Here is a 25,145-nt window from a genome sequence, read left to right as displayed (position 1 = left end):
AGAGCACTCTGAGGGGAGGAGGATGGACAGCCAGTGGTCGTGGTACTAAATATTCCTGGATACAAGGTGTTCAGAAAAGATAGGGAAGGAAAGAAAGGAGGAGGCATAGTAGCATTGATTAAGGAAAAATATTACATTGCTGGACAGAGGCTGTCCTAGAGGGGTCAAGGACAAAATCAAGTTGATATAAGAAACAATACAGGTACCATTACATTGCAGGGTCTATTTTATAAGCCAAAAGCTAATGGGAAAGATATGGTGGAACAAATTTGCAAGGAATTACAGAGGTGCAAGAATTACAGAGTACTTATAAAAGGGAATCCAAATATCTTTATAGGCATATAAGTAGGAAAAGGGTGGTTAAAAAGAGGAATGGGACCAATTAGGGACCTAAAAGGGGATTTGCACACGGAGGCAGGGAGCGTGGCTGAGGTACTAAATGAGTACTTTGCATCTGTCTTTACCAAGGAAGAAGATGCTGCCCAAGTCATGGTGAAAGAGGAGGTAGTTGAGAGACTGGATGGACTAAAAATTGAAAAAGAGGAGGTATTAGAAAGGTTAGCTGTACTTAAAGTTGATAAGTCACCAGGACTGGATGAGATGCATCCAAGCATACTGAGGGGAGAAAGGGTGGCAATTGCAGAGGCACTGCCTGTAATCTTCCAATCCTCCATCGATACAGGGGTGGTGCTAGAGGACTGTAGAATTGCCAAAAAAGGTATAAGGATAAGCCCAGCAACTACAGGCCAGTCAGTTTAATCTCGGTGGTGGGATAGCTTTTAGAAACGATAATTTGGGCGAAAATTAACAGTCTCTTGGAAAAATGTGAATTAATTAAGGAAAACCAGCCTGGATTTGTTATGGGCAAATCGTGTTTAACAAACTTGCTTAAATTTTTTGATGTAACAAAGAGGGTTGATGTGGTGTACATGGACATCCAAAAGGCATTTGATAAAGTACTACATAACAGGCTTGTCAGCAAAACTAGTGCCCACGGAATAAAAGGGACAGTAGCAGCATGGATATGAAATTGACTGAGTGACAGGAAACAGAAAGTAGTGGTGAACGGTTGTTTTTCAGACTGGAGGAAGGTATATAGAGGGGTTCCCCAGGGGTCATTGTTGGGACCCCTGCTTTTCTTGATATATTAATGACCTAGACTTGGGTGTACAAGGCGCAATTTAAAAATTTGCAGATGATACAATACCTGGAAGTTTTGTGAACTGTGAGGAGGATAGTGATAAACTTTAAGAGGACAGACAGGCTCGTGGAAAGGGCAGACAAGTGGCAGATGAAATTTAATGCAGAGAAGTGTAAAGAGATTCATTTTCGTAGGAAAATGAGGAGAAGCAATATAAAATAATGGATACAATTCTAAAGAGGGTGCAGGAACAGAGAGACCTAGGGGTATGTGTGCATAAATCATTGCAGGTGGCAGGGCAGGTTGAGAAAGCAGTTAATAAAGCATACAGGATCCTGGACTTTATAAATTGGGGCATAGATTACAAAAACAAGGAAGTTATGACAAACCTGTATAAAACACTGGTTCCACCTCAATTGGAGTATTGTGTCCAGTTCTGGGCACCACACTTTTGGAAGGGTGTGAAGGCATTAGAGAGGTGCAGAAAAGATTCATGAGAACAGTTCAAGGGATGAGGAACTTCAGTTATGTGAATAGGTTGGAGAAACTGGGTCTGTTCTCCTTGGAGAAGTGGAGAATTGACATAGGTGTTAAAAATTATGTGGGGTCTGGATAGCTTAGATAGGGAGAAACTGTTCCCGTTGTCGAAAAGATGGAGAACCAGAGGACATCGATTTAAGGGGATTGGAAAAAGAAGCAATGGCAACATGAGAAAAAACTTTTTTACGCAGCAAGTATTAAGATCTTGAATGCAGTGCCTGTGGGAGGTCAATTCAGTCATGGCTTTCAAAAGGTAATTGGATAATTAATTGAAGAGAAAAATTTTTTGTAGGGCTACATGGAAATGTGGGGTGTGGAACCTACTGAGTTGCAGGAAGCTGGCACGGACACGACAGGCCAAATGGCGAACTTGTCTGCTGTCGTCATTCTATGATTCTAAAGTCTCCTGATGTGTTTTGAAAGTCCTCTTCAAAACTTCAGCAGCAAGTGTTTAGTGAAAGGTGATGACTTGGATAAAGGAGCCAAAGGTATGGTTGCTAAATTTGCTGATGACACAAAGATAGTAGGAAAGTAAGTTGTGAAGAGGGCATAAGGAGTCTACAAAGAGATATAGATAGGTTAAGTGAGTGGGCAAAGATCTAGCAAATGGAGTATAATGTGGGAAAATGTGAAATTGTCCACTTTGTCAGGAAGAATTATCTAAATGGTGAGAGATTGCAGAGCTCTGAGTTGCAGAGGGATCTGAGTGTCCTTAGTGCCTGAATCGCAAAAGATTGGTATGCTGGTTCAGCAAGTGATTAGGAAAGCTAATAGAATGTTATTGTTCATTGCGAGGGGAATTGAATACAAAAGTAGGGAGGTTATGCTTCAGCTATAAAGGGCATTGGTGAGACCACATCTGGATTACTGTGTACAGTATTGGTCTCATTTAAGGAAGGATGTAAATGCATTGGAAGCAGTTCAGAGAAGGTTTACCAGACTAATGCCTGGAATGGGCTAGTTGTCTTACGAAGAAAGGTTAGACAGGCTAGGCTTGTCTCCGTTGGAGTTTAGAAGAGTAAGAGGCGATTTGATTGAAACATATGAGATCCTGAAGGAACTTTACAGGGTGGAAAGGATGTGGGAGAATCTAGGGATCACTATTTAAAAACAAAAGGTTGTCCATTTAAGACAGCGATGAGGAGAAATGTTTTCTCTTAGAGGGTCATGAGTCTTTGGAACACTCTTCCTTAAGCAGAGTCTTTAAATATTTTTAAGGCAGTGATAAACAAGGAGGTGAAAGGTTATTGAGGCTAGGCGGGAATTTGGAGTCGAGGTTACAATCGGATCAGCCATGCTCTTATTGAATGGCAGAGGAGGCTCGAGGGGCTGATTGGCCTTCTCCTCCTAATTCGTATGTTCGTATGTCTTTTAAGTCTTTAAAATCCTCGGCAATGACTTGTTTACTGGTCACTGTTAACAGATGGCATGAGTCAAGCACTATCCGCCAAAATGCCTTGCAGCCTCATCAGTGAGCGCTAGCAGGCAATTTAAGTGGGAATCAGCCCCTTATCCATCCTCTGGATGGCCGATCCTAGTGTACACTTCAACTCCTTTACCAAAGTGGCATCTTGCATTAAATGCGGGCTAAACCAGCGTTTCAGCTCAAGGCGTCATTTTGGCTGCATCAGTGGCTCTTTAGCACCTGAAGGTTGAAAATCCCCCATGAGAAGTCAGACCAGAGGGGAATTTTATGCTGTCCCCCACATAGGGTTGGAGGCAGGGAGAGCATATAATCAGGCTGGATGGTGGCGGGGAAGATCCCACCACCTTCCCACCTCCACCCAAATTAAGTCCAGGGCAGGAAGGCCTGTGAACTAATTAACGGCCCCATCCCATTGCTGCTGGAATTAGCCCAGCGGCGGGCAGGCTTGTTGCCATACAGGGAGCATGCCAAGCAAACCTGTGGGGGTGCTTGTCAGCTCGGGGGGTGGGATCCCTTGCTGAAAAGGCACGTAGTGCCTGAATGAGGGAGCCGGCATCAGGAAGAGGGGGGTGCCCGCTGAGAGCACACCCCTTCATTTGCTGCCGACACCCCACCCCATACAAAACCTCTCCCGCCCTGACTTGCCTGTGTCCTGGGTCCCTCGGCAATTCACGGTTACTGGTGGGTCCATTGCCAGCAGCAGCCACTGCCTTCACAGTGGCGCTGCTCAAAGAGCTTCCAGCCTCTGGCAAGCAGCTGTCAGCAGGCGGGATTTCTGCCACTGGGGTTCTTGATCCCGGAGAAGACCTGCTGCTGTCTGCTAAAGTGTCGAATTGGCATTTGATCTGGCGGGCCTCCCCCAGAGGAGGCGAAGCATGGCTCTTGCTGGCGCTTTCGCCGATGGTCGAGACCCCTGTCGCTTGGATAATATCCTAGTCCTCGTTGCCGTGTAGATGGGCCTAAGGGTTAGTTTAGCTGGTGCTGAGTTGATATAGTATGGAACTGAGCTTAATGTAGGTTTTTGGCTGGTGTGCAGTCTGAGGCTTTGAAGAAAGGAAGTGGACTCTAAATAAAAATATTAATGATACTGAAGGAGATGAGATAGTTCCATTTTGAAATTTTATCAGGTGTGGAATATTTAATATTTTATTCTGGGATGTGTGTCACCTGTGTTTGTGAAGAATGAAAGTAACAAACCCCAAGTTTCGGAAAAACATTTAATGTCTTGGCTGTTTTTTTGTATTGGTTGCTTTTTCTTTGATTGATCATGGCTGCAGGTCTCAATTGATTTTGTTTGAGCAAATCTACAAGACGGCACTCGATGAATAGGAATTGGTTGTTATTGTGTAGTTTTGATATGTTAAGATGTTTCCAATTATAGAAAGCTAATATTACTTCAATTATTCCGAATGAGCAAAAAAGAAACTCTGCTACAAGAAAAAGTGATCTGAAACTAATTTTTTGCTTGCTCTGCTAGTTCTGCGTTGCTTGCAGATTTTGTGATCCTTATCCATCGCATTCTTACAGTTTCATCCTACGCTTGCACTGCAGACAGCCCTGACCAAAATAGACTACAATGTGAAAGATTTCAAAATTATTATTACTAGCTGCACTTTGGCATTGCTTGTGGGTAAGGGAAACAGTGGAGTAGCCCTGACATCCGCCTGGGTTTGTAGTAGTGAGTGTGCCCTTGCAGAAGCCCAAAAAAATGAGTAAGATTGCACATGCAATCTTAACGGCTGGTTTGAGTAACAGTGCAATAGTGTCAAGCAAGGAAAATAAGAGCTTGAGGAACAGCAGAAGAAAGGGCAGAGACTGCTGAGAATGGAATGGTCCGTTGGTGAATGTATGATAAAAATGTGAAAGGTATCCATCTAAGTTTTCCATTTTTAAAATAAATGTTGTATGTTTTATGTTAAATATTATTAAGGTATGTGAGGAAGCCCCTCAGAGCTTTTCTTACCTGACATTTGAGTAAATCACATGATTATTTGACCCAATCAGAAAATCATGCCACTTGTGCGCTGGACACATTTAAAGCATGATGTGTTATGTGCAAGAATTCACATAGCTACTTTGTGATTCAAATACTATAGTTAAGACAAAAGAAACTGTCTCAAAGCAAGTGCTCAGTGCCTTGTTTCGTAATGTTTCAGTGAATGAACCTCAGCTCATTTGGATTGCATATTATAGTTGGCATACGTTATTTTGTGTGTTATTCCACCTACAGTCTGAACCAAATATGAATAATTAATTATTTTCATTTGGTTTATTGTGATGTGAGCAGTTGAGCATAGGAGTTGGATAGGATCCAACATCCAAAAACACATTCCATTGGGCATCATGCTTACACTGACTACCTTTGTGAGACATTAATTATTTAACTTTTCATCTTTAAATGGTGATAAATCAATAATCACAATAGACAGTAGGCATGTATATGGCTTCAGACTGTGGCAGCTGCTATAAGTTCCATGCTGTGTTGTGTTGTGTTCTGATTACTAACTTCAGAGTTTGATTTTACGTGCAGAAGATAAAGCTTTTTTTAGTGTATCTAGAAAGCAATTACACATTGCTTCGCTACTGTATTTTGTGTGTTGCATTTGAAGTTGACTGGCACAAAGAGCGAGCATGTTGTATGAATTCATCAGGCTAACTTAGGCAGTAAGAAACATTCTGGTGTCATTGTTCTTGGGTGTTAGCATGCATTATTGCACTGTAGCTGTGATAAAAGTTGGGCTTTAACTACTTTACTCAGATCTATCCCTTTTTCCCTTTCTGCACACAAATGCATGTAGCCAGACCGACATTTGCTCGTGCTTGCATATTGACTTTTATGAGGTTTATTTTGATGCCGTTTGGTTGTAAAGTAATGTTTCTTGTGAGTGAGTGACTTGTATGCTGCTGTGCTGTGGTAATTCTGGAAGCACAAAACCATGTTGAGTCTTGTAAGTCTAGTCAGGTGGATTGAATTAATAGTTTTCCAGCCAAATATGGATGCAAACTGATCAATGACAGGCCATGTCATGTGGATTTTCTTCTTCCCATATGATTGCCTCTTTCAAACTTTTCTCTAAGTAACATTTCTGATCACTGCTTGCTACCTGTGGCTGAGAGAATAGATGTACTGTACTGAAAGTCACCACAGGAAGATGCAAAGTAGTTACCAAAAGTTGCTTGACTTTCTTCCTGAGATAAAATGTTTAACCTCCCCTCACCGATGCAACTTTATATGGGGGAATTGAAGGAACAACCCTGTCCTTATCAGCTCCTATATAATGCACTGGTGTTAATGGCTGCACTGACCTTTTGTCAAACTCTCTCTCTTTAACTTATGGATTCAAACCATTGCAGTTTGAACTATGTGTTGGGGCAATGAAAAGGTATGCTACTTACTAGAGAACTCGAATGCTATACTGTGACTTGAGAAGTTAACATGATGTCATTATGCCTTTTTAAACAATTTCATATTTTTAGATACTTCACTAAAAATCAGTGAGATCATTCATGGTGAAGCAAATATTCTATCTACTGCTGTATATCCTTATTGTTCTCCAGTCCTCTGGCACCTCCCCCGTGGCCAGAGAGGAATTAAAAATTTGGGTCAGAGCCCCTGAATCTCCACCCTCGCCTCCCACAGTATCCTGGGACACAAATCATGTGGGCCTGGAGATTTGTCCACTTTTAAGCCTGCCAAAACCTCCAAATCCTTGTCACTCCCTATGACAATTTGCTCAAGAACCTCACAGTCTCTCTCTCTCAGTTCCATATCTACATCCTCATTCTCTTGGGTGAAGACAGTTGTGAAGTATTCATTCAACACCCTACCAATGTCCTCTGGCTCCACCCACAGATTTCCCCCTTGGTCCCCAATGGGTCCTACTCTTTCCCTGGTTATCCTCTTCCCATTGATATACTTATAGAATATCTTGAGATTTTCCCTACTTTTACCAGCCAGAGCTTTCTCGTATCCCCTCTTTGCTCTCCTAATTGCTTTCTTAAGCTCCATCCTACACTTTCTGTACTCCACTAATGCTTCCATTGATTTTCTCTCCTTGTATTTGCTAAAAGCCTCTCTTTTCCTTCTCATCGTACCCTGAATGTTTCTGGTCATCCATGGTTCTCTGGGCTTGTTGCTCCTATCTATTACCCTAGAGGGAACATTTTGTGCCTGTACCCTCCCCATTTCCTTTTTGAATGCCCCCCACTGCTCTTCTGTAGATTTCCCGACAAGTAACTCTTTCCAGTTTACCTTAGCCAGATCCTGCCTTATTTTACTAAAATTCGCTCTCCCCCAATCCAAAGCCTTTTTTTGCAACTTGTCTATTTCTTTCTCCATAACAAGCTTACATTGTACCATGTTGTGGTCGCTAACACCAAAATGTTCCCCACCAACACATCAACCACCTGTCCGGCTCATTCCCCAGAATTAGGTCCAGCACTGCACCCGCCCTTGTTGGATCCTCTACATATTGAGCTAAAAAGTTCTCCTGTATACATTTTAAGAACTCCACTCCATCTAAACCCTTAACTCGATGACTATCCCAATTAATGTTGGGAAAGTTGAAATCACCTAATATAATTACCCTATTATTATTTTTACACACCTCTGCAAATTGCGCACATATTTGCTCCTCAATTTCCCGCTGATTATCTGGGGGTCTATAATAAACACCTAGCAATGTGGCTGTCCTATTTTATTCCTAAACTCTACCCATAAAGCTTCATTTGATGCCTCCTCCGAGATATCATTTCTCCTTACTGCAGTAACTGACTCCTTAACTAATGTTGCAATGCCCCCTCCTCTTTTACCCCCTCCTCTGTCTCGCCTGAAGATTCTATATCATGGGATATTGATCTGCCAGTCCTGCCCCTCCCTCAACCATGTCTCCGTGATGGCTACTATATCACAATTCCATGCGTCAATCCTTGCCCTTAACTCATCCGTTTTGCCTGTAATACTCCTGGCATTAAAGTAGAGGCCATCCATCCTGGTCTTACTCCGTTGGAACTTACTTCCACTGTATTCCCTCTGACTTGTTTGCTTTCCTGTGTTTAGCTGTGTCCCTATTCTGCTAGGAGTCTGCATCCCCTCCCCCTGCCAAATTAGTTTAAACTCCTCCCAACAGCACTAGCAAACCTGCCAGCAAGGACGTTAGTCCCCCTCTGGTTCAGATGTAGACTGTCCTCTCAGCAGCCTCCTTAATGCATTCTGCAAGTATAATCTTCAGTTGCCGCTGGCACAAGCATTTCAATAAAACCTAATGTAAGTATACAGTTTGCCAAGTGAGAATCCTTAGAGTGGAGAGAGCCAAATGTAAACTGTTCAGTGTACTATTGTGATTCTTCAGTTCTGAAAATTTTGATATTTAATGAGCTGTGAACAGTAAAGTTACAAAAACATCAGGAGTAGCTTACAAGTTTCATGGCTTTTCCGTAGCGTAACATTATTAGATTTTTGACAAGATCGAATGAATGATCTGTAACCATCCCTTGATAAAATAAATAATAGGTGATTGTATCTATGAGGTTTTGCACACAAAGAGCCTGGTACTCGCTTTGTATAATGCATAAAGGAAATGCCTATTAAAATTATAATCGGATTCTCGTAAGTAAGTTATCTTTCTTTATGTTTTCCTTTAAAACTAACCTAAATGGGAATTTGTCTTTGTACAGCTCAAAGGACAGTTGTTTAAAAAATTCTTAAAATTGTTGAGGTGAAATTATTTGAGATGGCACATGAAAGAAATAGCTTTCTGTTCAGAAAACAAATGCCAGATTTTTATTATATGCTGCAAAGCATCAAGTTCCCCATTGGTCTACTCTGACTTGAGCTTCCTGCCACACTACTTCATCTAACCCTCATCAGAGTATCCTTCTATTCCTTTCTCCCTAATGTACTTATCTAGCTTCCCCTTAAATGCAATGATGTTATTGGCCACTACTACTCCATGTGGTAGCAAGTTCCACATTCTAAACATTGTGTGAGTAAAGAAGTTTCTCCTGAATTTGTTACTGTATTTATTAGTGAATGTCTTATATTTATGGTCTCTAGTTCTGGATTCCCTCCCAAGTGAAAACATATTCACTACATCTACCCTATCAAACCCCTTCATAATTTTAAAGACCTCTATTCAGTCATACTTTAGCCACCTTTTACGGGAGAAAAGGGCCCCAGTCCATTCAATCTTTCCTGATAGCTGTAACCTCTCAGTTTTTGGATCTTCCCAGTAAACCTTTTTTTTTCATCCTCTCCACTGCCTCTGTATCCTTTTTGTAATATAGAAATCAGAACTGTGCACAGTGCTGCAAGTATGGTCTAACCAAGATTAGTCTATATAGCTGGCTTATTAATGGTTGTGTCTAGTTTCTGTAGCCAGTTCTTTGGCATTCTGATGGAATTCTTCTGCTTTTTAATTCAGGTACAAACCAAGCATATTCCCATAAGGAGGAAAGATGGGGTGTGCAAAGTTAGAGCTTCCTGGTTGACAAAGGAAATAGAAGTTTAAAATAAAACTGAAATAGGAGGTTATGACAAATGCTAGGTACAGAATACAATCAAAAAACAGGCAGAGTGCAGGGGGAAAGTAAAGAAGGAAATAAGACAGAGTTTGAAAAATTTTAATGGATAACATAAAATTGAATCCAAAAATCATTTATAAACATAAAAAGTGAAAAGGATAATTAAAGGAAAGGTAGGGCCTATTATAAACAAAAAGGGAAACATTCTTATGCAGGCAGGGGACATGACTGAGGTACCGAATGAGTATTTTGCATCTGTCTTCACAAAAGAAAAGGATGAAGTTGATAGTAGAGAAGGGGGGGGGGGGTGGGTGGTGGGTTGCTTGAGATATTTGTTAGGATGAAAATAATTGGAAAGGAGTTGCTAAATAGGTTGGCATTACTCAAAGTTAATAAGCCTTCAGTCCAGATGAGATGCATCCTAGGTTGCTGAGGGAAGCTAGGATGGAGATGCTAACCATAATCTTTCAACCCTCCTTGGATTTGGGAGTGGTGCCAGAGGACTGGAGGATTGCAGATGTTAAAGACCTGTTTAAACAGGGGAGGGGGATAAACCTAACTACAAGCCAATTAGTCCGATGTCAGTGGTGGAAAAATTACCAGAGACCATCGTCCAGGACAAAATGATTTCTCATTTGAAAAAGCATGGGTTAATAAGGATGGATTTGTTAAGGCAAATCACTATCCTGGTTAAGTTATTTGAAGTAACAGAGAGGGTTGATGCAGGTAGTGCTTTATATATGGACTTTCAAAAGGTGTTTGATATAGTACTACATAACAAAATAGAAGCACCTGATATTAAAGGGACAGTGGTAACTTAGATATGTAATTGGCTAAAGGATAGAAGGCAGAGAGTAGTGATGAACTGATGTTTCTCTGACTGTATAGAACTATGCAGTGGCGTTCCCCCAGGTGTTGGTATTAGGACCACTGCTTTTCTTGTCATTTATATAGAAGTAACCTGAACTTGGGTATAAGGAGTCCAGTTGCAAAGTTTGCAAATTATACAAAACTTGGCAGTGTTGTAAGTAGTGAGCAGGATAGTAGCAGACTTCAGGAGGACATAGATGAGCATTGTCCGATACACTCGCCATTTGCCACGTGGCGAGTTGGCCACAGACATGTGACAAATGTATGCTATCATTTTTAGACCCACACAATACTGAGTTGTGTTAAATTGGCAGCGGTGGGCGAGAGTATGGGGTCACTCGCTAGACCACTATTTGTCGTCTGTCCCTAATTGAGGAAGGATCAACCACGTTGCTGTCAGACAAGAGTGACATATCGGTCAGAATGCCACTATGTTTATCATAATATAGTTCAGTTGTTGGATTTCTGGTGACCTGAAAGTTGAAAGACCACTTGCTCAATGAAAGAAGAAAAATAGTCTGTCGTTTGTTACCACCTTTGTTTCTGTTCTCTCTGGGTGCCTCTTAATGACAATACATTTAGGTCTGCAGGACAGTTCTGTGAATGGCTGTGAAAGCAGGGTCGACCTTCGGAATGACAGTGGTCCAATTGTTCTCAAAGTTTTTTGGGGGAATCTAGTAACACGAGGATGCTAAATGAAGAACTTTATTTTGTTTAGCTAGTAGTTAGTAATTTTTGCTGAACAGTTGAGGTACATGAGTGACAGCACTACATAGCTGCCAATAAGGGTTGAAATGTACAATTTTGGCAAACTGTGGCAGTGCAGTAAAATCCAAATGTGTTCAGCCTCATTTTAATAGATATGTTGAAACAAGCAATTGAAAGGAATAGGGTGCTATTGGCAGAAGGAGATAAACAGGCGTTTGGCCGTGAGCCAGAGGTCTATTAAATGCCCAGGTGCTGGTTGCGGAAATGGCAAGCATGAGTGTAAGCAAGACGAGAGTCCGAGACAGAAGCCAATGCATAGAGATTTGTCAGTTCTTTTCCCTCCCCAAGTCTCCTACTATATTAATTCTGATAGAGGCAGTTTACCCTTGAAGACATTTGTCTTTTTGAAATAAACTGGAATACACTGTCAGGAACTGAACACTTGCATACTGTAGCCACAGTGTTTCAAAATGGGGGTAAAAATATGTATGGCAACTTCATTGAAGTGAGATCTTTAGGGCGGAAGAATTTGTGATATTGGAGTGAAGCAGATTATGGATTAAATAGAGATTAATTGTATTGACATCAATTACTGTCTCTTTATCTAAAAAAGATTTGATTCATGCTCTCAACAGCACTGGAGTCAAATGACATTTCTTACTAATTGTGCCCGTTATCTGAAGTTACACCTGCGGCTGAACTCCACAAGTTCAGCTGTAAATAATAGTTATGACAGGTACAGTCCAAAAAAATGACACTGAACATATTTGTCAGTAAACCAGTGAAGTTAATATACCTTTTACAAGCAGTTCTGAGACAGCAAAAAAATTTAATAGACCAAAGTTTATTGAAAACATTTACAAGGATCAGCGAATATACTGACATGAACTTGATGGCCAAATGGCCTCCTTCTAAGACGTAATTGACTCTAAATGACTCAAGTATCACGTGGGAGTGTTTGTTTTGTATGTCATGCTTTAATGCATAAAATCCTGTGTGCAGTAGCAGACGGTTTAACTACTTAATAAAATAGACTTAATTATGCACTGCAGGTGTTCTTAAAAATACAGAGGCCAATTGTTTGCTCTTTGTGTGCAATTGGCAATCAGGGTGCAAATTATGCTCACAACTTTGCTAGTTTTGCAAAGTGAATATTTGCTCAAGTGTCTGCTCAAACTCATTTGCATGTCGCCAAATGTAAAATCTTCCATAAACCAGGGCAATTGGGTGGCATTTTAGAACATTTTAAAAAAAATCTCCATTAAAAATATTCCTAGATGTTTGAGTGGTATCCTGATGTAGTTTTATTAACACAACTGAAAATGAATTTATTGCAAAAAAATAAGCATTTTTAATCAGAATGTCTAGTCCACCAGCTGTGAGACACCCAATTTTAAATAACTGAAAATGGCATTAAAAAGCTATATGGGATCATTTGCTAGTTCCTTGAGGTCCAGTAGTCAGTTTCTTAGTAAATTCTAATAAAATTGTGATAACTTTTGAAAAGTGCCTATCAGTGCCCTTGCACCTAAAAAAAAACTCCATTTCCAAACGTTTTTTGGAGTTCCACAAATGGGTACAATTAACATAAACTTGTAATGGTGATTATTTCAATCTATGGTGTGGCCAGTTTTGTGGCTGGGTTCTCACAGAATGTTGGTTAAACCAGCGTACAAGATCGCAGAAACTCGATTTGCGTTGGACTTAATTAGCGCTTGAAATTCCTCAATGATCTACAGTGGATTGGCCAATTTTAGGCAAATTCCAGTGCTACTTAGTGGAAACTCTAGGCCAAAGAATTTTGTGTTCTAATGGCTGGAGTGGAGCAGGCCTTTAATTATATTTAAAATGCAAAGTTTTGAGAGATGTAACTTGAGATAGTGCATGCAAGTTATAGAAATTGAGAATTTTTTATTATCCAAAACTAATTTCAGAAACGGTTCAGCACTATGTAGTTAATAATTGAGGCCTGTGCTCCTGACAACTGTACCAGCAGAAGAATGCTTTGCATTAGCACTGGGGCACATTAGTTTCACTTTCTCACTGTGATTCACGTTCGATTGGAAAATAGCAAATGTAACTCCTTTATTAAAAAAGAAAGACAGAAAGCAGGAAACTACAGGCCTGTTAGTTTAACATCTGTCTCAGGGAAAATGTTAGAAGCTATTATTAAAGATGTTATAGCTGGGCATTTAGAAAAAAGCAAGGTAATCAGGCAGATTCAACATGGTTTTGTGAAAGAGAAATCCTGTTTAACCAATATATTGGAGTTCTTTGAGGGAGTTGCATACGCTGTGGATAAAGGGGAACCAGTGGATGTATTGTACTTCGATTTCCAGATAGCATTTGATAAGGTGCCACATCAAAGGTTATTGCAGAAAATAAAAGTTCATGGTGTAGCGGGTAACATATTGGCATGGATAGAAGATTGGTTAGCTAACAGGAAACAGAGAGTAGGCATAAATGGGTCATTTTCTGGTTGGGCAAAATGTAATGAGTGGTGTGCCACAGAGATCTCTGCTGGGGCCTCAACTTTTTACAATTTATATAAATGACTTAGATGAAGGGACCGACGGTATGGTTGCTAAATTTTCTGACGACAAAGATAGGTAGGAAAGTAACTTGTGAAGAGGACATGAGGCTACAAAGGGATATAGATAGGTTAAGTGAGTGGGCAAAGACCTGGCAAATGGAGTATAATGTGGGAAAGTGTGAAATTGTCCACTTTGGCAGGAAGAAATATTATCTAAATGGTGAGAGATTGCAGAGCTCTGAGATGCAGAAAGATCTGGGTGTCCTAGTGCATGAATCGCAAAAGGTAAGTACGCAAATACAGCACGTAATTAGGAAAGCTAGTAGAATGTTATCGTTTATTGCAAGGGGAATTGAATACAAAAGTAGGGAGTTTATGCTTCAGCCAAGCAGGGCATTGGTGAGACCACATCTGGAGTATTATGTACAGTACTGGTCTCCTTATTTAAGGAAGGATGTAAATGCATTGGAGGCAGTACAGAGAAGGTTTACTAGGCTAATACCTGGAATGGGCGGGCTGTCTTATGAGGAAAGGTTGGACAGACTAGGCTTGTATCCGCTGGAATTTAGAAGAGTAAGAGGCGACCTGATTGAAAGATATAAGATACTGAGGGGTCTTGACAGGGTGGATGTGGAAAGGATGTTTCCTCTTGTAGGAGAATCTAGAACTAGGGGGTCACTGTTTAAAAACAAGGGATCGGCCATTTAAAACGGAGGTGAGGAGAATTTTTTTCTCTGAGGTTAGTGAATCTTTGGAATTCTCTTCCTCAAAAGGCAGTGGAAGCAGAGTCTTTGAATATTTTTAAGACAGAGGTAGATAGATTCTTGATAAGCAAGGGGCTGGAAATGTGGAATAATCAGTTCAGCCATGAACTTATTGAATGGCAGAACAGACTCGAAGGGCCGAGTAGCCTACTCCTGCTCCTATTTCGTATGTATGTTCGTATGAGGGTCTGTGGTGCAAAAGTGAAAGTGAATTGTTCCTTTTTTCCATAATGCCGGATCAAGCATGATGAAGAAAATGTCAGTATTTCTTGGGCAGAGCCTGTCACGCAGTATGAAGAATGCTTACTGGGGATTGAGGTTATGGAACCAATCTTCTGCTGCATTCTGAACTGCACTGTCTGTGCTGTTGAAACCTTTAGGAACAGGATAGATTCCAGGACTGAACAGTGTTCAGCTGCATGTCCTTGTGGAAAGTATGTGTGTATTTTTCCAAATGATGGCGGTTGCCATTTTATGAAAGCATTTTGTTTTGTTACTGGGCTTTTATTTTCATTACCTAGTGTGTCATGCTTTTAAGATGAAAAGTGGTAGATAACCTTGTTCTTCCAGTGTACAGTCGTGGCCATGTTAATGAGGTCAGATTTGAAGATTTTCATATGCCATTAGTTTTAATGTTGGTTCAGATATTACTATGATTTGTTACCATGCTTTGATAACCAGTAGTATTTCAGTTTTGCACCAGATTTTCCAAAAATAACCTCCGCAAGAACAGTAGAACCATTGGTGTCAACCTCTCAGCTAAATCCTCCATTTTTTAATGTCCCGTCCAAAATTAGCATCATCCATACAACTCAACATCCCTCCAATTCAGGCAATTGGCAATTTATTTGGCCCCAATTGGCATTTTCAACTCCATGGATCTTCAGCTAAATCGGCACAGATAACAAAATAAAAAATGCCCCTTTTTTTAAGTCTCCTTGTTGCTGGCATTATTCCCCGAATGAAAATGGTGAGCAGGCTTTTGGGACCCTGCCAAAATATTGTTGAGACAACTCTGTATGTGGTTGACTATTACATCGCATGTATTTTACCTCTAATGCAGAGCACATAAGTTGGAGATGGAGAGGAGACAATTCCTGAGCCACTCATTTATGGTGACTGAACATCATATTACATGAGATTCTGGGATTCTTGGCAATGTTTCAGAGATTGAATTGCACAATTCTATCGATTGTTTTAATCCTTGGTTGTCATGTGATACCACCACTACACATGGTGACGTGACAGTTGCTAGTTGTATTTTAGAATCTGCTTCTTCATTTTCAACAGGCAGAGGAATGCACTCAACAGGCAGAAATGTGGAACTCATTCCCCTCTGTTGTTTTACCATCTCTTGCTCAATGGGTTTTTATTTAGCTATGAGGACACTGCAGTGGCAGGGACGGGCACCTCATTGGAGAAATTAAAACATGAAGTTGTGGGAAAGATGAGTTTGGATTTGGGAGGCAACAACATGTTCCAGGACTTGGAAGAAAAAAGGGAAATTGTAGGTGAGACAGTAGTTTGCAAGGACAGAGGGGTCAAGGGTGGATTTTCTGAGTGGGGGCAGAAGAGGGAGTCATTTAAAATGTCATTTAGCATGAGGGGGAAGGGCCAAGAAGGGAAGTTGTGAGGTTAGCTGAGTAGGAATGGGATCAAGAGATTAGGAGGTACGCCTCATGGATGGAGAGGACCTGAGTGTAAATAGGAGAAAAAGTAGAGAAAGGCTTCGGTTCAGGGCTGTGGGAGGAGGAAACCTTGGAGGTTTAGTTTTATGGGAAAGGGAGGCAGTTAAATGAATGACCTCAACCTTATATAAGCTCCTCACACTTGTTGGAAGTGAGGTTGGAGAGTGGAAGGGAGAGGGATCTGAGGAGTTGGTCAGTAGTGCAGAAAAATGGGTGTAACTTTGCTTTCCAGGATGATCCTGGAATAGCAGACAGTTTTGGCAGAGAAGAGCAAGACCCTTGGACTTGAGAAAACAAAGATCAAGGCCATCCTAGGAATATCAACTGAGGTGGGAGAGAGTAAAGGTTTTGCTGAGGTCAAGAGCTTCAAAGGTGGAGGTGAGAGAGTGGATGGGCAACATGACAGCTGCAGACGTGTCATGGTGAATGAAAGGTCAAAAAGTAGATAATTTGGAGTTTGACAGTGTAGTTGTAAATGACTGAGGAGAGTTTTCCCAGGGCAGATGCAGAATGTAGTATGTAGTGGATGCGGGTGTTGAGGGATGCAAGAAAGTTCTCAGAGATAGCCTTCTATGTGAATAACAAAGAAAATTTATGGAATTAGCAACAACTTTTACGTGTATGTGTCCATCCCTCTTCAATATAAAACCATGCTAATATAGTCTGCATATAAGCTTTAACTGTTGATGTATATGTTATGACCGCATTCTGTTTCCTTGGCTCCATTTAATATTTGGATAGTTGCCTGGATTTATTTAATTTCAGCTGTAATAAATTTACAGTTGCTATAAGATAATCAGATTCAGCCTATGCTTTTCATTTAAAGTCAACTTTCAAGAAGCAGTCATAAAACAAATCTGAACTAGATGAAAGCCAAACTACAGACATAGCAGAAGGTTAGAAAAATAAAATGACTTGTTACTTGAAGATCAGTTGATAATTTGGCAAAAGAGAATTAACAGCAGGACTTTAGTGCAAATTACATGGAGCCAGGGTTCCAAGATAGAGCAAACATTCACTTTTCCACTGTAAGTAGAAAAATGATGCAACAGCATGGTGTCTAAAGAAAACCCTTGAACACTACTTGTCACAGATAATGGAAATTCTGAAGAAAGTATTTTCAAACAGAAAAGTCCAAAGTTTCATTAATTTTGTAAAGTGTAATTGTAATGCTGCCAGCAAATTCCAAGCAATGGTTTAGTGAGCCTGGCACAAGACTTTGTGTTTAAATATTAAAGTTTGGAGCTGTCCTTTCAGAAATTGTGCCTGTCATTGGCAGGTGATACAAATTTAACAGGAGACAGTCTAAATTTAAACACCGACTTTAATTTCTCTGTTTGCCAAATCTGGCTATTTTGTTTGATCTGAAAACTTCTTTTTCTTTCCAGCACTGCCCTGAAATCTGAAGGAAGCTCATCAACAGCCTCCACTTCTACTGCCTCCTCGGGGCCACCTGCCAAAGTCTGTCTGGTTTGCTCAGATGAAGCATCTGGATGTCATTATGGTGTTCTTACATGTGGCAGTTGCAAAGTTTTCTTCAAGAGAGCTGTAGAAGGTGGGTCCTATTTGGGTATGTCCATACGGTTAGAAAATTTGCTCTTGTCTTTCTTATTTATTATCACTTGTTTAAAAAAAAGACTGACTATAAAGAAATATCTGGTTGTACTGAAGCCATGCTTACCAGTTCTGTAAAGGTAAAAGCACTGCAGAAAGAAAATTATTAAAGCCAAGTACTCCAGGATGGGATTTGTCAGTACTTGTTAATGAGTAAAAACATTGTCCATTACTTTAGAAAAATAAAGTATGAGCCCCGGCAACAGACTTTGCAGAATATGGCTGCCAGTAATGATATTAGCCTTGAATACCACAAGGTAATCTGACCATATTGCTGATTCTTGGGGCATCCAGCACTAGTCTCCGGCCAAAAGAACTGTTTGGTCACCAGCAACAATAACAATTTGCATTTATCTAACATCCTTAAGGTAGTAAAAAGCCCCAAGTCACTTCACAGTATTGTTACCAAGCAAAATTTGACAATGAGTCACATTGTGAGATATTAGGGCAAACGGCCAAAAGCTTGGCCAAAGAGATAGGTTTTTAGGAGGGAAGAGGGGTTTAGGGAGTGAATTCCAGAGCTTAGGGCCTTGACAGCTGAAGGCAAGGCTGCCAATTTTTTTTTATTATTCATTCACAGGATATGTGTGTCCCTGACAAAACCAGCATTTATTGCCGATCCCTAATCGCCTTTGAGTAGGCGGTGGTGAGCCAGCTTCTTGAATCACTGTAGTCCAAGTGTTGAATGTACTTCCACAGTGCTGTTATGGAAGGAGTTCCAGAATTCTGACCCAGTGATGATGAAGGAATGGTGATATATTTCCAAGTCAGGATAGCATGTGACTTGGAGGAGAACTTGCAGGTGGTGCATACACCTGCTGTCCTTCCAGCTGGCAGAGGTTGCAGGTTTGGGAGGTGCTATAGAAGAAGCCTTGGCATCTTACTGCAGTGCATCTTATAGATGATGCACATGGCAGCCATGATGTGCCAATAATGGAGGGAGTAAATGTTTAATTTGATGGATTAGGTGCCAATGAAGCAGGCTGCTTTGTCCTAGATGGTGTTGAGCATCTTGAGCATTGTTGGAGTTGCAGCATCCAGGCGAGTGGAGAGTATTCCATCATACTCTTGATTTGTGCCTTGTAAATGGTGGAAAGGCTTTGGGGAGTCAGGAGGTGAGTCACTTGCTGCAGAATAGGCAGCCTCTGGCCCGCTCTGGTAGCCACAGTATTTATGTGGCTGGTCCAATTAAGTTTCTGGTCAATGATAACCCCCAAGATGTTGATGGTGTGTTATTTGGCGATGGTATTGCCATTGAATGTCAAGGGTAGGTGGTTAGACTTTGTCTTCTTGGAGATGGTCATCATCTGGCTCTTGTGTGGTGCAAATGTTATCTGCCATCAGTCCAAGCCAGGGCATTGTCAGATCTTGCTGCATGCAATCACTGCTTCATTATCTAAAGAGTTGCAAATGGAACTGAACACTGTACAATCATCAGCAAACATCTGCACTTCTGACCTTATGATGGAGGAAAGATCATTGATGAAGTAGCTGACAAGGTTGAGCCCAGGGACTTACCCTGAGGAACTTCTGCAACAGTGCTCTGGGGCTGAGATGATTTCCTCCAATAACCAAAGCCATCTTGCTTTGTGCTAGGTATGGCACAGCCAGTGGAGAGTTTTACCTTGATTCCCATTGACTTCAGTTTTACTAGGATTCCTTGATGCCACATTCAGTCAAATACTACCTTTATGTCCAGGGCAGTCACTCTCACCTCATCTTTGTCCATGTTTGGACTAAGACTGTAAGGTATAGAGCCGAGTGGTATTGGTGGAACCTAAACTGAGCATCGATGAGAAGGTTATTGGTAAGGGCCACTTGATAGCACTGTCGATGACCACTTCCATCGCTTTGCTGATGATTGAGAGTAGGCTGATGGGGCAGTAATTTGCCAGATTGGATTTGTCCTGTTTTTTGTGGACAGGACATACCTGGCAATTTTCCATTTTGTCAGGTAGAATCCAGTGTTGTAGCTGTAGTGGAGGCACAGCTAGTTCTGAAGCACAAGTTTTGAGCACTATAGCCCATAGCCTTTGCTGTATCCAGTGTGCTCAGCTGTTTCTTAGATTAGAGATACAGCACTGAAACAGGCCCTTCGGCCCACCGAGTCTGTGCCAACCATCAACCACCCATTTATACTAATCCTACACTACCATATTCCTACCAAACATCCTCACCTGTCCCTATATTTCCCTACCACCTACCTATACTAGTGACAATTTATAATGGCCAATTTACCTATCAACCTGCAAGTCTTTTGGCTTGTGGGAGGAAACCGGAGCACCCGGAGAAAACCCACGCAGACACAGGGAGAACTTGCAAACTCCACACAGGCAGTACCCAGAATCGAACCCGGGTCCCTGGAGCTGTGAGGCTGCAGTGCTAACCACTGTGCCGCCCAATATATCATGTGGAACAAATCAAATTGGCTGAAGACTAGTTTCTGTAATGGTGGAGACCTCAGAAGGAGGCCAAGATCAATCATCCACCAGGATTTCTAGCCGAAGATGTTTACAAACTCTTCAACCTTGTCTTTTTCACTGATGTGCTGGTCTCTGCCATGGGGTTGTTCATGGAACCTTCAACATTCATAACTGGATGTGGCAGCACTGCATACCTTTGGTAAAGCCATTAAAATTGCAGATGCGATAGAGACCAGAATTGGAGGAGCGAAGCTATCTCCAAGGTTGTAGGGCTGGAAGAAGTTGGGGAGAGACGAGGCCATAAAGAGAGATTTTAAAACGAGGAATAGAATTTTGTCAATTTGTGTTGCTTAACTAGGAGCTAATGTGGTTCACGAGCACACAGGTGAATGGGTGCAAGTTAGGATACAGGCAGCAGAGTTTTGAGTAGGTTGGGAGACCAACCAGATTGCCCTGGAATAGTTAAATCTGGAGATAACAGAGGCATGGGTGAGGGGTTCAGCAGCAGATGAGCTGAGGCAGGGGTGGAGTCAGGGGATGTTACAGAGGTGGAAATGGGCGATCTTAGTGATGGCTCTGAGGTCAAATACAACATCAGTGTTGTGAACAGTCTGGTTCAGCCTCAGGGTTGTCTTGAAACAGAATGGAGTTTGTGCCAGGGATTGACCTCTTCCGTCTTCCCAATATTTAGTTGGAGGAAATTTCTTCTCATCCAGTACTGGATGTCGGACAAGCAGTCTGACAGCTTAGAGATGGTAGAGGGGTTGAGAGAGGAGAAAGTGAGGTAGAGTTGGGTGTCAGCAGCATACATGTGTAAAACTGACCATGTGTTATCGAATGTTGTCACCAAGGAGCAGCATGTAGATGAGGAATAGAAGGGGGCTTTGGATAAATCCTTGGGGGATAACAGGTAACATTGTGAGATTGGGGAAGATAAGCCATTGCAGATGATCCTCTGGCTACAAATAAATAGATCGGTGGCACAGCAGTGGCAACGGCTGATAAATCAGAGCTGGGGAGAGGGGAACAGTACCTGAAGAGAAAACTGTTACCAATTTCAGCTAACATGGAAGCAAGGAAGGGATGTTGAGTAGTCAGCAGTTTAATGGGAACAGGCTCGAGGGAGTAGGAAGTGGGTCACATGAGCCAATCAAAGGATTGCAATCATTTCCTAACTAACTGGAGTTAGTTTCTGAAGCGCATTTTAATTTTACTAAGCTGTCAGTTATCCTAATAGAGACTTGTAGTGGTAAGATTTCACTGTGGAGTAATACAGCATAGAAGGAGACTATTCAGCCTCCTCTTTGAAAGAGCTATCTAATTAGTCCCACTTCCCTGCTTTTTTTCCGTAGCCCTGCAAATGTTCCTTTTCAAGTATTTATCCAATTTCCTTTTGAAAGTTACGATTGAGCTGCTTCCCCCACCCTTTCAAGCAGTACATTCCAGATCATTATAACTTACTGAGTTAAAAAAAATTCTCCTCATTTCCCCTCTGGTTCTTTTGCCTTATATCTGAGTCCTCTGCAAAGCCCTTTTATGACTCTTTCCATTTGTCTAAGGCTAATGCTGTATTGGTAATAGTGGTAGTTTTTAATTTGATATAAATAAAACTTAATACATTACTGTATTTAAGCATCAGTTTACAAGCTCTAATTGATAATTTTATTACCCTGATGTTCTTTGGGTAGAAGCTATGACCTCCTCTTTCATGTTTCCTCTTCAGTTTGTCTTTGTTCACCCTCCAGAAATGTACCTTCTAATTTTTTTGAAGTACATGGACAATTGTTTTAAGTGCGCAGCCTGCATGAGAACTCTCAGGTGGCTGCGCAGCTTAGAAAGAACATTGCCCTCCAGGTGCTCTCTGTTGAATCTTCTATACTGAGAGTAGTCCCAAGCCCCCTGATTATACCCCACAAACAAAACTTGCAGCAGTATTCAACCAACCATGTTTTCTCCCACACTCCTCCCCACCAGCACCCCCCAGTCTACACAATTATGTTGATATGTACGTGTCCAGGTAAGGGATGATACTAGGGCCCCTTTTATCACTGGTGTTAGTCTCATTACAAGCTTCTACTGTCTCTGGGTTAGTGGCCCATCCTGCAGACCCTGAAACTAACAACCTTACAAACACTAATCAAATCTCAAAACATTGTCCCTTTTATTAATTTAATTGTTTCTCCTTAGTTATCAAACACTTTTTAAAATTTTGAACACCTAGTATTATTCCCCCTTAATATTCCCTGCTATAAGCAGAACGACACCAGCTTCTCTAGTCCCTCCATATAACTAAATTCCCTCATTCCTGATATAATTCTGTTAAATCTCCTCTGCATCCTCCCCAAGGCCTTGACATCCTTCCTAAAATGTGGTGCTCAGAATTGGACACAATGCTCCAGCTGAGTCTTATCCAGTGATTTGTAAATTTTAACAAAACAACTATTTATAAAACCCAGCACCTGAATGCTATTTTTTTTTTAACAGCCATAGCAACTTGTCCAGCTATTTTCAAAAATGTTCGTATGGGAACTCTCAGGTCCTGCACCCTCATTAAAATTGCACCATTTAGTTTATATTGTTTTTCCTCATTTTTCCTTCCAAATGCATCACTTCACACTTTTTTGCGTTAATTTTTATGTGCCATTTGCCTGTCCCTTTTATGGGCTGGATTTTCTTCTCCTGCCGCCAGGAGCGGCGATGGGCGAAAAGAATGGCAACCCGCACGCACGGGCCGCGCACCACCAAGCAGCCTCGATCTTCCTCACGGCGGCCCAGGATAATGAGCCGGTCGGGCTGCCTCCCAATCATGTGGAGGGGGCGAACTCTCCACTGCCGGCAATGGTATCAGCTGCCTGTGTGCAGGCATGGCACCATTTTTAAAGGGCAGTCAGCCTTGCCAGGTCATTTAAATTTTTAAAGAGCTACCCTCCCCCGCCATACCGCTGATAAATCTATCACCCCTTCCCCCCATAATAATTACATTCAACATTTGCCCTCTGCCCCCACCTAAAACGCTTACGTTCAACACTTGACCTTTCCCCACGCCAAACCAATCAAAGTGCAGAGAGTTCGCGAGGTCTGGAACTCACTGCCTGAAAGGCAGCAGAGGCAAAACCCTCATTGCATTTTAAAAAAATATTTGGACATTCACTTGAGATAACCTACAGGGCTACAGACCAAGAGCTGGGAATTAGGATTAGTCTGGATAGCTCTTTTTCAACTGGCACAGGCACGGTAGGCCAAATGGTCGTCTTCTGTGCCCTAAAGTTTCTAATTTTCTGTGTTTCCGTATGGAAATTCCTGAATGCACTCTAATTCGAATCTTTTTGGATTGGTCACATAAAGCAAAATGCTTTTGGATACCTTAAAGATAACAATGGAAGATGCTAGCATTCCTCGTTGAGCACCCATAGTCTGCATTACTTAGAAAGTGCTATTTACAGTGCGTACTGCACCTCCTTATTTCTGAAATTACTCTTTACTACTGCTGATGGCCAGCAATAGCGAACTTACAGTGTTAGAAATTTGTCTGAAAACTCACTCACTCAATGGAGTAACGGTGTGCTTACTTGTAAGATTGTAATGTTTCTTTTTTTACTGAGCAAGTCTATTTTCAGTCCTAATTGTTTTTATGCAGACAGTAATGTGTTATTGGGAGGCAATTAATTAGCATGCATATTAAATTTGGGGATAGGAAATCAACCTGTAAAAGATGGCTCCACTGGGACAACTCCGTAAACCAGCTGTTCAGCCAGACCTCTTAAGTGCTTGGCACCAGCTCTAAGGAAACAGATGGGATTTATACTGTCAGTGCTAAAATATGTTGAAGCTTGTGTTATTGACATCAATAATAACAAATTATCAGTTCACAGTAGCAAAAGACAAAAATTGTTGGGTTTTTTGCTCAAATTTTTAAAAAAAAGTTTTATTTACGATCTGGAATGCACTGCCTGAGTGTGTGCCGGAGGCAGATTCAATCATGGCTTTCAAAAGGGAATTGGATAATTATCTGAAGAGAAAAAAATTACAGGAAAGGGCAAAGGATTGGGACTAGCTGAGTTGCTCTTGCAAAGAGCTGGCAAGGACTCAAAGGACTGAATGGCCTCCTTCTGTGCTGTAACCATTCTATGATTCTAGTTAGCCAGTCTACTCTATTGTGGATATACTGGGGGAAATGTATGTGAAATATTTGGTGAAACCGAATCCTGAAACATGAAATACTTAGAGTCAAAACGCGATTCTGAGTAGTTTGATATCTGTTAGAGTAGAACCACTGTGAGGGGTTCCCTTGTCCTGTATCACTGCACTTAGGATTGTATTTGTTTAACTATCTCTATTCTATCAGGGTCACAAAAGATGCCTTCCTGAACATACATATGTTGCAGGGAGAATGAAATATATGTTTAATGAAGAGTTTTGTATGTTGAATTGGGTGTCAATGATCTCAATCTTGTCTGAAAGAAAACTATCCTTTAAGAAAAAAAGCAGCAAAAAATTGAACAATGAATTATTCAGAATTGATTTTAGTAGATTTTTGAGAAACTCTTCAAGTTAATGAGTTAAATAGTTTTAATAGATTTTTTTACTTCCATGTTTTATGATTTTGGGTTGCTGATTTCCCACATGAGCCTGTCTTAAAGTTGTCTTGAGAGTAAATAGTGCCTGAAGCTAGCTGTTTAATGGACAGTCTTTTAAGCTGGCTGTAGAACATTGTGATTTTGCTCCCACTGCAAATTATATTTAGACTGCTATAAATTTGAGTCCCATCAGTTCAGCAGGGCCTCGCCAGGGGTAATCGGTCAGGCCCTGGTGAGGCAAGAGGGTGTCAGTTAGGGGGGCAGGGGGGTGGGACGAGGGGGAAGTGTTGTGCGTTGGGGGTGGCTGAAGCTTCGGTGACAGCCCTCCGTAGGGCACAG

The 25,145-nt window shown here is 41.3% G+C and overlaps 1 protein-coding gene across 5 annotated transcripts in view; it reads left to right on the top strand.

The window, feature by feature from the left end:
• LOC137375929 (glucocorticoid receptor-like) overlaps positions 1–25,145 on the top strand; it is a 151,824-nt gene that overhangs the window by 82,901 nt on the left and 43,778 nt on the right. For all 5 annotated transcript variants that reach the window (XM_068043652.1, XM_068043650.1, XM_068043651.1 and 2 more), the window contains one exon: positions 17,581–17,747. In XM_068043652.1, the coding sequence (XP_067899753.1) occupies positions 17,581–17,747 (167 nt within the window). The remainder of the gene's footprint in view (positions 1–17,580; positions 17,748–25,145) is intronic.

The sequence above is a fragment of the Heterodontus francisci genome, chromosome 12 (assembly GCF_036365525.1).
Source record: "Heterodontus francisci isolate sHetFra1 chromosome 12, sHetFra1.hap1, whole genome shotgun sequence".
In the NCBI taxonomy this organism is placed as follows: Eukaryota; Metazoa; Chordata; class Chondrichthyes; order Heterodontiformes; family Heterodontidae; genus Heterodontus; species Heterodontus francisci.
This window is presented reverse-complemented; position numbering and strand designations above follow the sequence as displayed.